The 15813-nt window shown below is 37.4% G+C and overlaps 1 protein-coding gene across 3 annotated transcripts in view; it reads right to left on the reverse strand.

The window, feature by feature from the left end:
• Positions 1-1346: 1346 nt before the first annotated feature.
• LOC106090012 (PTB domain-containing adapter protein ced-6) overlaps positions 1347-15813 on the reverse strand; it is a 37471-nt gene continuing 23004 nt past the window's right edge. For all 3 annotated transcript variants that reach the window (XM_059369124.1, XM_013256047.2, XM_013256046.2), the window contains 4 exons: positions 5624-5852; positions 5119-5555; positions 4368-5050; positions 1347-2054 (listed from right to left, as the gene is read on the reverse strand). In XM_059369124.1, the coding sequence (XP_059225107.1) occupies positions 1807-2054; positions 4368-5050; positions 5119-5555; positions 5624-5821 (1566 nt within the window). In that variant the 5' untranslated portion in view covers positions 5822-5852 and the 3' untranslated portion in view covers positions 1347-1806. The remainder of the gene's footprint in view (positions 2055-4367; positions 5051-5118; positions 5556-5623; positions 5853-15813) is intronic.

Here is a 15813-nt window from a genome sequence, read left to right on the forward strand (position 1 = left end):
GTGGCTTCCAATACTGACAATTTTTATAGGCTAACCCCTTGCTCAAAAAAAACCAAAAAAAATCAAAAGTGAAAATTGGAAGAAAAGTCTCGACCCAATGATTCCTATTCGGATTTCAAATCCAGGGATGCCTTCCAATATTCGAAATTCGAAAATGTGACGGAGATACAGCATTTTCGAACAGACATGGACTTTTCGGAGTTTAGCCACCAAGTTTTCGATTGTGAGCTTGTTTTTTGAGGAAACACACTGAGGATTGCTCTTGTTCGTTATCTGATGGGGGGGCGCACCCTCCTCTTTACCCTAATTTTGAAAAATACCAGATTTCGGAGATGAGTGAGTCGAGTTAAACGAAAGATTGATTACACTCTTATAGTAACTTGGAATTAAAAATTTTAAATTCAAATTTGGAGACAAGTATAAAAGGGGGCGCCCCAAGCCGGAATATATGCGGATCACTACAATATGGAACTAAAATGAAAGGTATTCGAGAGATCGATTCTGATATCCATTTTTAGGACCAATGGGGGACACATTTATTGACCATGGTAATATTATTTCGGGACCAAGTGTCTGGTGTCCGCCCATCCACAAAACGTCCCACAATAAAACTTATTTACTGACCATGGCAATGAAAGCCTTAAACAAAGTTTATTAGAGAATGAAAGAAAAGCGCTACGAAGACGGCCCGGAAAATATTTCATATTTTTTTTTTTAATTTATTTATTTTTTATTATTTTTATTTGGTTTTTTATTAATAAAAATATTGGGAAACAAGAAAATAATAATAATAAAGATATACAATAATAATAATAATAATATAATAATAACTAAACTAAATAACATTTATACAAGTAAACAATATAATAATCGTATCATGATCGTATATAATATATTATGATATAATATCAGATTATATACTACCTTCGTTCAATCATTCATTAATGTTATATGCATGGATATGTGTGTAATTTTATATATAAATAACATTTTTACTATTGCAGCACTTTATTTTGTTTTGATTTTGCGTTCAACTTTAACTTTATTAGAGATTTTGAAAGGTTTTAGATGGATGGGTGGAAGCAAAAAATCTATTGCTACCCTTCCACCAAGTTTCATTCCTACAAAATGCATAAAGTTGAAAAATTCGAGTTATTTATATGCTATCACTTTGTTGCAGAAATTTACAAACAAATATGAAAAATATTGAAATACATTTTTTCAATTATATTAGCTAAGGTGATGCTTTGTGCTTGAATGCCAACAAGTTGTAGGGAAAGTATTTTTTGATTATAGACAATATTTTTGTGGTTTGTATGTGAAACCACCACTATTTTTCTTTCCTGTAAACAACCGCATACACAGCTTATATTGACATTCAATCACTTGTTCATTTAATGCATGTACATCATTACCAAAAGACCAAATTCATAACATTTATGAAAAAGTTCATAGTTCATGCGGAATGTGTTGTGTTGATAAACCTTCGTATTTTTTTTTTTTTGTTTTTTTTATGAATACAGACTTAGATTATTTAGAAAACGAGTTTATAATCTTACATCTTAAAACATTTTAACTTTAAGGCGAAGAAATTGGTAGAGAATCAATCTATTACATCATTTCAAAAAGGCCCTATGCTGGTGGGGCTTTTGAAAATGTTGAACATTTTATGTATAATAGATTAGTGATGGTTTTTGTTTTATCTATCCCTTTATACAAAACAACTGGCTACTTATTCTTGGGGCTTGATTGATTGATTGTTCGCTTGCTGTTGTTGGTTTTTCAACTTATTTTCAACTTATCCTATCATTTCCTTAAGGGATCCAAACTTTCCAAGGTGAAATCATCTACAGACATTTTGCTAATTTTCTGTGGGAAAATACTGTGGTTGCCACTATTCGATGTATCGAATGGATCCGAACCAAAGAGATCGGCCAGATTGTTGTTGCCATTGCTCATAAGATTGTTGATGGCATTTGGTGTTGTTGTTGTAGTTGAACTATTAGTTACCGAGGTGCTGCGTCGTGATGCAGAGATTTTTGGTGGTGGAGCCACTGGAAATGCACATAGTAAAGCAAAATATGATTAGATGTAGTTGTATTTTTTAAATAAATCAAAAGAAATATTTAAATGAGAAAAAAAAAACAAGTAAAAAGGCGTTAAATTCGGCCAGGTCGAACTTTGGATACCAAACCACCTTTCATCAAAATCCGGTGAAATATGCATAACTTATGCCCCATAGCAGCTATATCGAAATATGTTCTAATTTGGACCAAATTCTAACAAGCCATTGTTCAATTTTGTATAACAAAATACTCATCTTTTTTGTAGATTTATCTAAAAATAAACCGATCTGAAGCATATACGACAAGGATCTTGAAAAGCCTAACATAAGTCACTGTGTCAAATTTCAGCGAAATCGTATTATAAATACGCCTTTTATGGGCCCAAAACCCTAAATCGAGATATCGGCCTATATGTCAGCTATATGCAAATCTTGATCGATCTAGGACAAATTGCAGAAATATATCGAGGGGCTTAACCTAACTCACTGTCCCAAATTTCGGCGACATCGAACAATAAATGCTCCTTTTATGGGACCAAAACCTTAAATCGAGAGATCAGTCTATATGGCAGCTATATCCAAATCTGGACCGATCTGGACCAAATTGAAGAAGGATGTCGAAGGTTCTGACACAACTCACTGTCCCAAATTTCGGCGACATTGGACAATAAATGCGCCTTTTATGGGCTCAAAACCTTAAATCGAGAGATCGGTCCATATGGCAGCCATATCCAAATCTAGACCGATCTGGACCAAATTGAAGGAGGATGTCGAAGGGCCTAACACAACTCACCGTCCCAAATTTCGGCGACATTGGACAATAAATGCGCCTTTTATGGGCCCAAAGCCTTAAATCGAGACATCGATCTATATGACAGCTACAATATATCCAAATCTGGAACGATCTGGGCCAAATTGAAGAAAGATGTCGAGGAGCCGAACACAAATCACTGTCCCAAATTTCAGCAAAATCGGATAATAAATGTGTCTTTTATGGGCCTAAGACCCTAAATCGACGGATCGGTCTATATGGCAGCTATATCCAAATCTGAACCGATCTGGACCAAATTGAAGAAGGATGTCGAAGGGCCTAACACAACTCACTGTCCCAATTTTCAGTAAAATCGGATAATAAATGTGGCTTGTATGGGCCTAAGACCCTAAATCGGGGGATCGGTTTATATGGGGGCTATATCAAGATATAGTCTGATATAGCCCATCTTCAAACTTAACCTGCTTATGGACAAAAAAAAAGAATCTGTGCAAAGTTTCGGCTCAATTTCTTTACTTTTAAAGTCTGTAGCGTGATTATAGCAGAGAGACGGACATACGGACGGACATGGCTAGATCGTCTTAGATTTTTACGCTGATCAAGTATATATAGACTTTATAGGGTCGGAAATGAATGGATTGGCGGAACCCTAGTACTGCCATCTGGAAGATCATGTTACACGAATGGATCAAAGCTAGAGAAGAGAGTGGGCCTGGGGGTCTACATTGAGAACCCAGGGACTGAGATGTGTTTTAGACTGCCTAATCATAATACGGTCCTGCAGGCAAGTGATAGCATGTGTAGGGCATACGGGGAAGATGATGAAATGTTGGAGAATTTTCTATGTCATTGCCCGGCTTTCGGGGCTAACAGGTACCAGCACTTAGGTTGGGACACAATACCAGACTTGAACCAACTTAGGGACGTAGCAAGAAAAACAATTAAGGATTTTTGTTGTTGTTGTTGTTGTAGCCACATTTTCATGTGGAGGGGGCGATCCTCGTCCAGCTCCTGTAAGTGAGCAAGCTTGTTCCGGTCCAAAGGACCGTTGACCGCGGGAACAGGGTGGCCAAATAGCCCGTCTTGTCATATCGAGCATGATAGGCACTCAGTATTTGTGCAAGAGCCGGTGCCACCCGACTTCTCACTGTGACTCTCCGCTCGATACGGCTGATTGTCCGCGACTGCCGTTGCAGCTACTCCGTATGGGGCATTCGACTATCCGCAACCTGTGGACGCGCCCGGTATCTCACAGCTAAGATTCTCGTAACAGCAATAAACACCATACAGATTAGCCGTGCCGGGCAGCATTCTGGTAGCACGGAATTCCTACCATAGATTTTCTTCTTCAAGGTTTCCTTTTCTTTTGTATTTAGGGCGCACAACAAGTCGATTACTGGCTTAGTTACAACAACTGAGCCAGATATAGTTCCCATATTTTAGCAGAATTCATGGTGGTGCGTTACCAAGACTCGGCTCGGCCGAACTTAGCACGCTTTTACTTGTTTATGCGATTGCTTTTCTACTTACACAATGGTGGTGTTATGGTCAACTCCGTGAAACTGTTGTTGGTGTTATTGCTTATAATGCCGGAGTTATGGATGTTGTTGCCGTTGTGATTGTTATTCAGGAATTTATTATCATTGTTGTTGTAGAACAATTGTTGGCCAAATGAGTTGGAGGGTTCAAAGCCAAACAAATCATTGGTAAGATTTTTACCACCACTGCCGGTGCTATTGCCATCGGTGGTAGACTCGTCAGCTCGAGGATCAAAATCACTATCTGAGTCGGAATTCAATAGAAGCTCTTCCAGTTTTTGGGTATTGCCATTGTTATTGGTCCCCGACTTGGACATGGACATGTTATTGCGTGGCGGTACAGCGGGTAAGAACAGAGACGATTTTAAAGAATTCGATGAATTTGAATTGGTATCGATCAAGAGAGTCTTATCATCATGATTCGATAGACCATTAGTGCCATTGGTGAGATTGGTGGAGGATTGCAAGTCTCCATTGGTGATGTTAGTCTGTGGTGGTACTTCGAGTATATCCTTGATGCCTTGATTAAACAGATACGAATCCAATTGGGATTTGTTAAGCTTCTGTGAAAGATCTTTCAGGCGATCCTTGTAGAGACTGACAGTTTTCTCCAAATCGGCAATCTGTTGTTGCGCTTTGCCCAATTCTGATTTTTCGGTGTTGTTAACATATTTTCTAAAAAAAAAATGAGGAAAAATGGATTAGACATTTTTTTTCTTGTTTAATTTTTTTCTTTCGCTCACCTAAAAGCCAATTCAAATGCCTGACCTATGGTCAATGTTATATCCGAGGCCAATTTATTTGATATGAATACAAAACATTCATGTGTTTCCTCGCCTGATGAGGACTGTGTGGAACCATCCGGACTACTGCCTCGGCCATTTGAGTTATTATCGCCTGGTGATTTAACCGTTTTGGCTATAAAACTAAAGAATTTCTTGACACCTTTCTCATCGGCACAGTACGATATATTGTGCAAGGGAAACTGATGCAGAATCTTTTGCGTTCTGGGCTCTTGCACGGCAACGCCATCTACACTAATGGTGATTTCGACTTTTTTGAATTTCTCTTGGGTTCCTGTTTCCGCCTTCTTCATTTGCTGGGCAAATTGTAATTTCCTTATGGTGTCCTTGACGACTTCAATACCCTTTGGCTGATCCACCGAAACATTGCCAAAGAACTGCGAAAAAAGAGATTGGAGAGTTTGAGTTTAAGTTGTGCCCTCTATTGAAAGTTGTCTTAACTTACTTTGACTAGATAGACTACATGACCATTTACTAGAGCTTCAGGTGTGTGTAACCAATTGCGTTTGGCTGCCTTGCTATCTTCCTTATTAGCACCATTTTTAGTTTCTGTTGTTTCCGATTCTTTGTCTTTGTCTTTATTGGCATTGTTGTTTTGTTTATTCCAAAACTTTAACTGAGATATTTTCGCCGTCTTCTCCATAATGCGTCTTGAGGAAGCGAATTAGGGAAATCTGCAAAGATAAATTGAGGAAAAAAATTAAATTGGCAAATTATAACAAAATGTTGAATCAAAGGTGAAAGAAAGTGTAGTTCCTGAATTTAACATCCTGATCCTGATGAGCATAAGCCATCAAACACTCAGAGACAATCATGCCTATGTCCTTGTCCTTGCCGGACAGATCTGACAGTTTAGTGTATAATTTTGAAAAAATTTTCTATAGAAATAAAATTTTGACAAAATTTTCTATAGAAATAAAATTTTGACAAAATTTTCTATAGAAATAAAATTTTAACAAAATTTTCTATAGAAATAAAATTTTAACAAAATTTTCTATTGAAATAAAATTTTGCCAAAATTTTCTATGGAAATAAAATTTTGCCAAAATTTTCTATAGAAATACAATTTTAACAAAATTTTCTATAAAAATAAAATTTTGACAAAATTTTCTATAGAAATAAAATTTTGACAAAATTTTCTATAAAAATAAAATTTTGACAAAATTTTCTATAAAAATAAAATTTTGACAAAATTTTCTATAAAAATAAAATTTTGACAAAATTTTCTATAAAAATAAAATTTTGACAAAATTTTCTATAAAAATAAAATTTTGACAAAATTTTCTATAAAAATAAAATTTTGACAAAATTTTCTATAAAAATAAAATTTTGACAAAATTTTCTATAAAAATAAAATTTTGCAAAATTTTTCTATAAAAATAAAATTTTGACAAAATTTTCTATAAAAATAAAATTTTGACAACATTTTCTATAGAAACGCAAAAATATAATTCGTTTCACGTAAACGCAATTTCAATCCTAATATAGACCGATCTGAACCATATATGACACGGTTGTCGAAAAGCTTAATATAAGCCACTGTCATAACGCAACTCACTGTCCTAAATTTTGGACAATATTGGACAATAAATGCGATTTTTATGGCGTCAAGACCTTAAATCGAGAGATCGGTCTATATGGCAGCTATATTCAAATCTGGACCGATCTGGGCCAAATTGAAGAAGGATATCGAAGGGCCTAACACAGCTCTCTGTCCTAAATTTCGGCGAAATCGGATGCTTAATGCACCCTTTACCCAAGACCTTAAATCGAGAGATCGGTCTCTATATCCAAATCTCAACCGATCAGTGCCATATTCAAGGAAAATGTCGAGGGACCTTACACAACTCTCTGTCCCAAATTTCGGCGAAATCAGATACTGATTGCGCCTTTTATGGGCCCAAGACCTTAAATCGAGAGATCAATCTATATGGCAGCTAAATCCAAATCCGCACCGATCTGGGCCAAATTGCAGAAAGATGTTGAGGGACCTTAAACAACTCACTGTACCAAATTCCCGCTACATCGAACAATAAATGTGTCTTTTATGGGTCCAAGACCTTAAATCGAGAGATCGGTTTATATGGGAGCTATATCCAAATTTGGACCGAACTGGGCCAAATTGTAGAAAGATGTCGAGGAACCTAACACAACTCACTGTTTTAAATTTAGGCAAAATCGGACAATAAATGCGCCTTTTATTGGTCCAAGACCTTAAATCAAGAGATAGGTCTATATGGCAGCTATATCCAAATCTGGACCGATCGGGGCCAAATTGAAGAAGGATGTCGAGTGGCCTAACACAACGCACTATCCCAAATTTCAGCGAAATCGGATAATAAATGTGGCTTTTATGGGCCTAAGACGTTAAATCGGCGGATCAGTTTATATGGGGGGTTATATCACGATAAAGTCCTATATAGCTCATCTTCGAACTTAACCTGCTTATGGATAAAAAAGGAATCTGTGCAAAAATTTCAGCGAAATATCTTTATTGTTAAAGACTGTAGTGTGATTTCAACAAATAGACGGACGGACCTAGCTAGATCGTCTTAAATTTTTACGCTGATCAAGAATATATATACTTTATAGGGTCGGAAATGGAAATTTCGATGTGTTGCAAACGGAATGACAAAATTAATATACCACCATCCTTCGGTGATGGGTATAAAAACGTTGGGCTTTGTTTACGATAAAACTACATGTTGTTTGCGATAACTTCTTGCAAGAATTTGTGACAAATATAAAGTTTTTTTATATTACCACCATAGGATAGGATATTCTAATCTAGTCACTCCCTTTGTAACACCTCGATATATTGATCTAGGACCCCATAAAGTGTATGTATTTGTGATCGTCTCGACATTCATGTCCGTTTGTCCGTCCGTCCGTCTGTCGAAATCACGATAGCGGTCGAACACGTAAAGCTAGCCGCTAAAAATTTTGCACTGATATTTACTATTGATGTAGGTCGTTGGGAATTGCAAATGGGCCCTATCGGTTCAGCTTGGATATAGCTCCCATATAAAACGATCTCCCAATTTGACTTCTTGACCCCTGGCAGCCATAATTTTCATCCGATTTGGCTAAAATTTTGCACATAGTGTTATGTTATAACTTCCAACAACTGTGACAAGTACCGTCCAAATCGGTAAAGAACCTGATATAGCTCTCATACACTGGAAGACACAATTTTTGTCCAATTTGGCTGAAATTTTGCACATAGGGCTCAAATGAATGGTGTTTGGGGGTAGAGCACGAAATTGATATACATTTTCGGGTCTACGTTTTTGGGTTCCACTCTACACCCATCAAACACCACCCTGGGTGCTATCCTACTCCCAAATCCCAAAAATTGACCCTCCCCCTTACCCTAATTTTCAGAAACGCCAGATCTCGGAGATGGGTGGTGCGATTTAAGCGAAATTTTGTGTGCACTCATATAGTACCCTAAAAATAAAAATGTGGTATCCAAATTTCGGATGGGGTACCTAGGGGGGCTGCCCCACCCTAAAACCTACCAAACATATACTTAGACTAATCACGACAATATGGGACTCAAATGAAAGGTATTTAGGATAAGGGGGACCACCCCAACCCCCAAAACACCCCTAAATCTGATATATTTACCGACCATGGCAATATGGGACTCAAATGAAAGGCATTTGAGAGTAGAATACGAATCTGATATCCAAATGTGATGTCAATATTCGGGAAAAGTGTCTATGGGACCACCCCACCCCCACAACACCACCCAACCCCCAAAACACTCCTAAATCGGACATATTTACCGATCATGGCAATATGGGACTCAAATTAAAGGTATTTGCGAGTAGAATACGAATCAGATATCCAAATGTGGGACCACGTTTCTGGGGGTCCACCCCTTCCCCAAAACACCCCCAAACAGGACTTATTTACTGATCATGGGAATATGGGGCTTAAATAAAAGGTATTTGAGTGTATAATTAGAATCTGATATCCAAATATGGGACCAAGTGTTTGGGGTCCCATCCCCCAAAGGGGAAAAATTTACGACCATATCTATATGTGGCTCAAATGAAAGGGCTTTGAGAGTAAAGCACGAATCTGATATCAATATTCGGGAAAAGCGTCTATGGGGCCACCCCACCCCCACGACACCACCCAAATAGGAAATATTTGCTGTCTATTGCAATATGAGGCTCTAATAAGAGGGTTTTTAGAGTAGAACACGAATCCGATATATGTTTTCAAGGCCAACTCACTGAGTGGCCGCCCATCCCCCAAAATACCCCCCAAGCCGATCATGTTTGCCGACTATGGAAATATGGGGCTCAAATTAAAGGTATGTGGGAGTAGACCACGTATCTGATATCAACATTAGGGACCAACTGTCTAGGGGACTTCCCACCACCATAACAACTCCCAAATTGGACGTATTTGCTTACCAAGACAATTTGGATCTTAAAGAGAGTGGAACTAGATATTTATAGTTTTTAGGGCCAATACCCCAAACCGGGCATATTTGCTGACTTTTGCAATAAGGAGTTTAAATAAGATTTGAAAACGAATGTGATATTTAATTTTGAGGCCAATATGGGGTTCAAATAAATGATATATAGATATATGCGAATAGAGCACGTTGCTGATATATTTTCCGGGCTTAGTGTTTGGGCGACCACCCCTATCCCCGAAACACCCCTAAATAGGCCATATTTACAGACCATGTGGATGTGGAGCTTAAATGAAAGGTATTGGGGGTAGAGCAAGAATTGATACCCAGTTATATGGGGGTCAAACAAATGATATATAGATATATGAGAATAGAGCACGTTGCTGATATATTTTCCGGGATTAGTGTTTGGGGGACCACCCCAATCCCCAAAACACCCCTAAATCGGCCATATTTACCGACCATGTCAATGTGGAGATTAAATGAAAGGTATTGGGGGTAAAGCAATTATTGATACCCACTTTCGGGACCAATTTGCTGGGGGTCTACCCCTTTCCCAAAATACCCCACAAACAGAAATTTTTTACTGACCATCGCAATATGGCGCTCAAATAAAGGTATTTGGAATAGAATACGAATTTGATATCCAAATGTAGGACCATGTATTTAGGGCATCACCCCTTCCCAAAAACATCCCGCAAAGGGAACAATTTTTCGACCATGCAAATATGTGGCTCAAATGAAAGGTATTTGAGAATAAAAAAAGAATTTGATAACCTATTGGGTTGACCAAAAAGTAATTGCGGATTTTTTAAAAGAAAGTAAATGCATTTTTAATAAAACTTAGAATGAACTTTAATCAAATATGCTTTTTTTACACTTTTTTTCTAAAGCAAGCTAAAAGTAACAGCTGATACCTGACAGAAGAAAGAATGCAATTACAGAGTCACAAGCTGTGAAAAAATTTGTCAACGCCGACTATATGAAAAATCCGCAATTACTTTTTGGGCAACCCAATATTTTGGGGCCATATGTTTAGGGGACGCCTCATCGTGTAAACTCCCCTAAACTAATGGCAATATGGGGTTTAAATAAATGGTTTTTGAAAGAAGAGCACGATGTTGATATTTTTTCAGGGCCAAGTGTCTGGGGGACCACCTCACCCCCGAAAACACCCCTAAATCAGATATCATGAGAATATCGGGCTGAAATTAAGCATTTTAAGAATGGAGTACACCTTATACCAATAAAGATCATATGGGATTCAGATAAAGGCACTTATATTGTTAAACAATTAGTCATTAGCGATATACTATTTTCGTAGCATGGTATTTCACTAAAAGCTCTTTAATTGTCGAAAATAAATATTCCAAAGAAACTTTTGTTCCATATAAAGTAAAAGAATGCGCAGCGGAGCGGGCCCGGGTCAGCTTGTCTTCCATAAAAATAAAAAAACAAAAGTTATTGCTACTTTATGTTTCTTCAATTTCAAATAAAAAAGTACCCATTTGTTCCTCCAACAAAAAACCACTATTAAATGCAACCTTAAAATATGCTTCTATTGTATTTAAATGAAATTCTTTTGAATTAATTTTTAAAATTAATATTCTTATAATAAAATAAAAAGTTGAAAGCGTTTAACACATCTATTTTAATCTCATGTTTGCGGAAGAAGAACAGCAATCCATAGAAATATTGCCATGCCTTTGTTCATCAGGGAAGGGGAACAAAGAAAAAGTGCCCATCACACATGCGATTTAAATAAATTAGAAAACTACTGCGGTGAATGTCCATTAAGTGTTGGCAGCGACTGTGGTGGTGCATGTTTGCTCCTCACTTCTCGACATCTTTAATTAATTGCTGAGGTTTGTTTAGTTTTATTTTTTACAGCATTTTATATTTATTCATCGTTATTATTCTAATCTTAAGTGACGGGCTATTTGATCAACACTCCCTCATTGTGATGATAAGTTTAGAAAAAAATAAAAAAAACACATAAATTGTAAGTGCATTTAAATGAGTGAGAGAAAAAAAAACTGCTATCGGTGTCACGTTAATGTCCATGCTCAGTTCTAAAAATTAATTAAATATTTACAACTTAACAAACAGATGATGCTGGGCTTTGTGATGTGCCACAAGTGGTTATGCCTTTACTTGCGGTGTAGCTTGAATAAAGTTTTATAATTCAATAAAAAAAAACAAAATTGTAAAATTTAATGAATATGCACATGCACATCTAACTAAAATAGCTTCTGAAAAACTCAAACAATATAATAAAAAAAAACTTTTAAATGAAGTCATTAACACACTGAACAATTTCATATAGAAAAAACTGGCAGTCTGCATTCCATCACGAAATGCTTAATTTGAGGGATATTAATTCAAAATTATCCCTAGGGTAAAAAGTTTCAAACAAAATATTCCATAGAAAAATACATATTACAATTGGATAGGTTACGAAAAACTATTGGCTTGCCCAAAAAGTAATTGCGGATTTTTCATATAGTCGGCGTTGACAAATTTTTTCAACGGCTTGTGACTCTGTAATTGCATTCTTTCTTCTGTCAGTTATCAGCTGTTACTTTTAGCTTGCTTTAGAAAAAAAGTGCGCGAAATTTTGTTTGGCTTCAATTTTAATATGGAGCCCACAAAGGAGTATTTTCGTCATATTTTACTTTATTATTTCCGTAAAGGAAAAAACGCGGAGCAGGTTGCTAAAAAGTTACGAGATGTGTATGGTGATAAAGCCTTAAAAGGAAGCCAGTGTCAAAATTTGTTTCGCAAATTCCGTTCTGGAGATTTTTCACTTAACGATGAGCCACGTTCAGGTCGGCCAAATGCAGTTGATGATGACCAAATCAAAGCATTAATCGAATTGGATCGTCATGTAACTGAGCATGAGATAGGAGAGAAGTTAAATATACCAAAATCAACCGTTCATTATCACATAAAAAGTCTTGGACTGGTGAAAAAGCTTGATATTTGGGTACTACATGTGTTGAAAGAAATTCATTTAACAAACCGAATCAACGCTTGTGATATGCAGCTTAAACGCAACGAATCATAACTGGAGATGAAAAATGGATTGTTTACAATAACGTTAGTCGAAAACGATCATGGTCCAAGCATGGTGAACCAGCTCAAACCACTTCAAAGGCTGATATCCACCAAAAGAAGGTTATGCTGTCTGTTTGGTGGGATTGGAAGGGTGTGGTATATTTTGAGCTGCTTCCAAGGAACCAAACGATTAATTCGGATGTTTACTGTCAACAATTGGACAAATTGAATACAGCCATCAAGGAGAAGCGACCAGAATTGGTCAATCGTAAAGGTGTAATATTCCACCAGGACAACGCTAGACCGCACACATCTTTGGTCACTCGCCAAAAATTGAGTGAGCTTGGCTGGGAACTTTTGATGCATCCACCATATAGCTCTGACCTTGCACCATCAGACTACCATTTATTTCGATCTTTGCAGAACTCCTTAAATGGTAAAACTTTCAGCAAAGATGAGGCTATAAAATCGCACTTGGTTCAGTTTTTTGCAGATAAATGCCACAAGTTCTATGAGCGTGGAATACTTAATTTGCCAGGAAGATGGCAAAAGGTTATCGAACAAAATGGCAATTATATATTTGATTAAAGTTCATTCTAAGTTTTATTAAAAATGCATTTACTTTCTTTTAAAAAATCCGCAATTACTTTTTGGGCAACCCAATATTTGTAAAGTGTTTGCTAAGGAATTATGCAACAAAACCAGTGAGAAAAGGCTAAAGTCAGTCGGAGCTGACTAATAGCCTGCTATATATAATACTGTATATCGGCCGTAGAAGCACACATCGATGTGCATATGTACATATATGGGAGTCATATATATCTTACATGACCCAGGCCTTCGAGGACCCTGCCTATTATCCAACAAATACCTCATCTTTAACCCATTTCATATCAGTGTGAGTGTTAACACGGTAAGGAAAGGCAAAGTCGGGCGGAGCCGACTATATAATACCCTAGACCAACTAGTGTACGTACATATAATTTTTATATGTAGGACTTATTCATTCTTTTGCGCTTCTTTAGTTTGGTCACAAAATTTCATTTTGTTGTTGGTTATTATTTTTTATTTCTTGCTTCTATTTCTAACAAAACAACAAAAACACTTTAAAGAGTCTCAACATTTGTGGTGTGTTAAATGTATCAAGGGGCGGGCTGCAATGATCGCGATTTCGGCCTTTGCCAAGGGCCTCGTCAGACTGCTATGCCAACAAAAGATTACATGCTTCCACCTACCCACTAATTAGTGAGCAGTGCAATGGTAGAAGCATAGGGTATAAATGAAAGTATTAGGGAGTAGACTACGAATATGGTCTGGAAGGAGAAAAAGGCTATAGAATTTGTTGATATCGTAAGGGGGCGTACCCTCCCCGTTACCCCAAAACGCACCACCCAAACATTAAAGTGGACCGATCGGGACAATAGGGGACTTAAATGAAAGGTATTAGGGAGTAGATTGAGAATATGGTCTGGTAGGAGCAATAGGCTACACAATTTGTTGATTTCGAAGGGGGCGGACCTTCCCCCTTACCCCAAAAGCGCCACCCAAAAATAGAAGTAAATCGATTGAGACAATATGGGACTAAAATAAAAGGTATTCGAGAGTAGAGTACTAACTTGATAATAAACATTGGGTCCAGCTTCCTAGGGGTGATATCACCGACCCAAAATCCCTCAAGTAGGCACAATGGACGATAATGACAATATGGGACTCAAATGAAAGGTATTAGGGAGTAAATTGGGAATACGGTCTGAAAAGAGCAATAGGCTATATAATTTGTTGATAACGGAAGGGGAGCGGATACTCACCCTTACCCCAATAGCACCACCCAAAAATAAAAGTGACGCAAATGAAAGTTATTCGAAAATAGAGTACTAATAGGCTATGTAAATTGTTGATACCCGAAAGGACACTTCCCCTTACCTCAATAGCACCACCCAAAAATAAAAGTGAACCGATGGGGATAATATGGGACTCAAATGAAAGTTTTTCTGAGTGGAGTAAGAATTTGATATTAAAAATTTGGTTAAGTACGGCGACGGACCGAAAACCCACTCAAATGGGCATTTTGGACGATTATGACATTATGGAACAGCAAAATTTCTCCCCAAATGGGAATATTTGCCAATCATGGCTATATAGCGTACAAATAAAGGGTATAGTATTCGAGAGTAGATAAACAAATTGTTCTGGGGAGATTGATATGGTACTAAGAAAAAAAAACATATTTTTGCGTGGTGTTAATCAGGGCGCAGCAGAGCGGGCCCGGTTCAGCTAGTTCCATATAAATCCAAAATTTTGATTTGATTTAGTTCACCTATAGCGAAAAGGTATCACATATCACGAACATTTGATAGATTCCTACCAAAATTGGTAGGTTTTTATTCTCTTGGTAGGTTGGTAGGTAGACCTCAATTTTTGGTGTAGATCTTTCTAACATAAAAAAACCAAGTTAATTACTGAAAAAATCCACATGAATGAGTCACTCGTTAAGAGCGCAGAATAAAATCATGGACATCGAGGGTCCAAATACTGTTACAAGGGTTCTCAATGCTTCAAATTTCAGGAAAAAGTGCATAGGCTCTGATATTGACTATAACTGGTAGAAGTTTTAAGGTCGGGACATTTTGCAAATTCTGGGTAGTAAATGTGACTTTTGTGCATTCAAAGCCTTTAATCGGAAAACAGGGCTATATGGTAGGTGCGTACAAATAGGGTCAGATCTGGTTCATACTCATATGTTGAGGGGTCCAAACCCGGCAGGGTTGTACATTGAAATCGGGCCAAAATACGAGATTTCTTTTCGGGAGGTCGGTATAAAGTGTTCTATATCAAGAAAATATATAGGAGGCCACCGTAGCGTAGAAGTTAGCATGTCCGCCTATGACGCTAAACGCCTGGGTTCGAATCCTGGCGAGACAATCAAAAAAATTTTCAGCGATGGTTTCCCCTCCTAATGCTGGCAACATTTTTGAGGTACTATGTCATCTAAAACTTCTTTCCAAAGAGGTGTCACACTGCGGCACGCCGTTCAGACTCGGCTATAAAAAGGAGGCCCCTTATCATTGAGATAAAACTTGAATCGGACAGCACTCATTGATATGTGAGAAGTTTGCCCCTGTTCCTTAGTAGAATGTTCATGG

This window comes from Stomoxys calcitrans, chromosome 5, assembly GCF_963082655.1.
Source record: "Stomoxys calcitrans chromosome 5, idStoCalc2.1, whole genome shotgun sequence".
Taxonomy (NCBI): Eukaryota; Metazoa; Arthropoda; class Insecta; order Diptera; family Muscidae; genus Stomoxys; species Stomoxys calcitrans.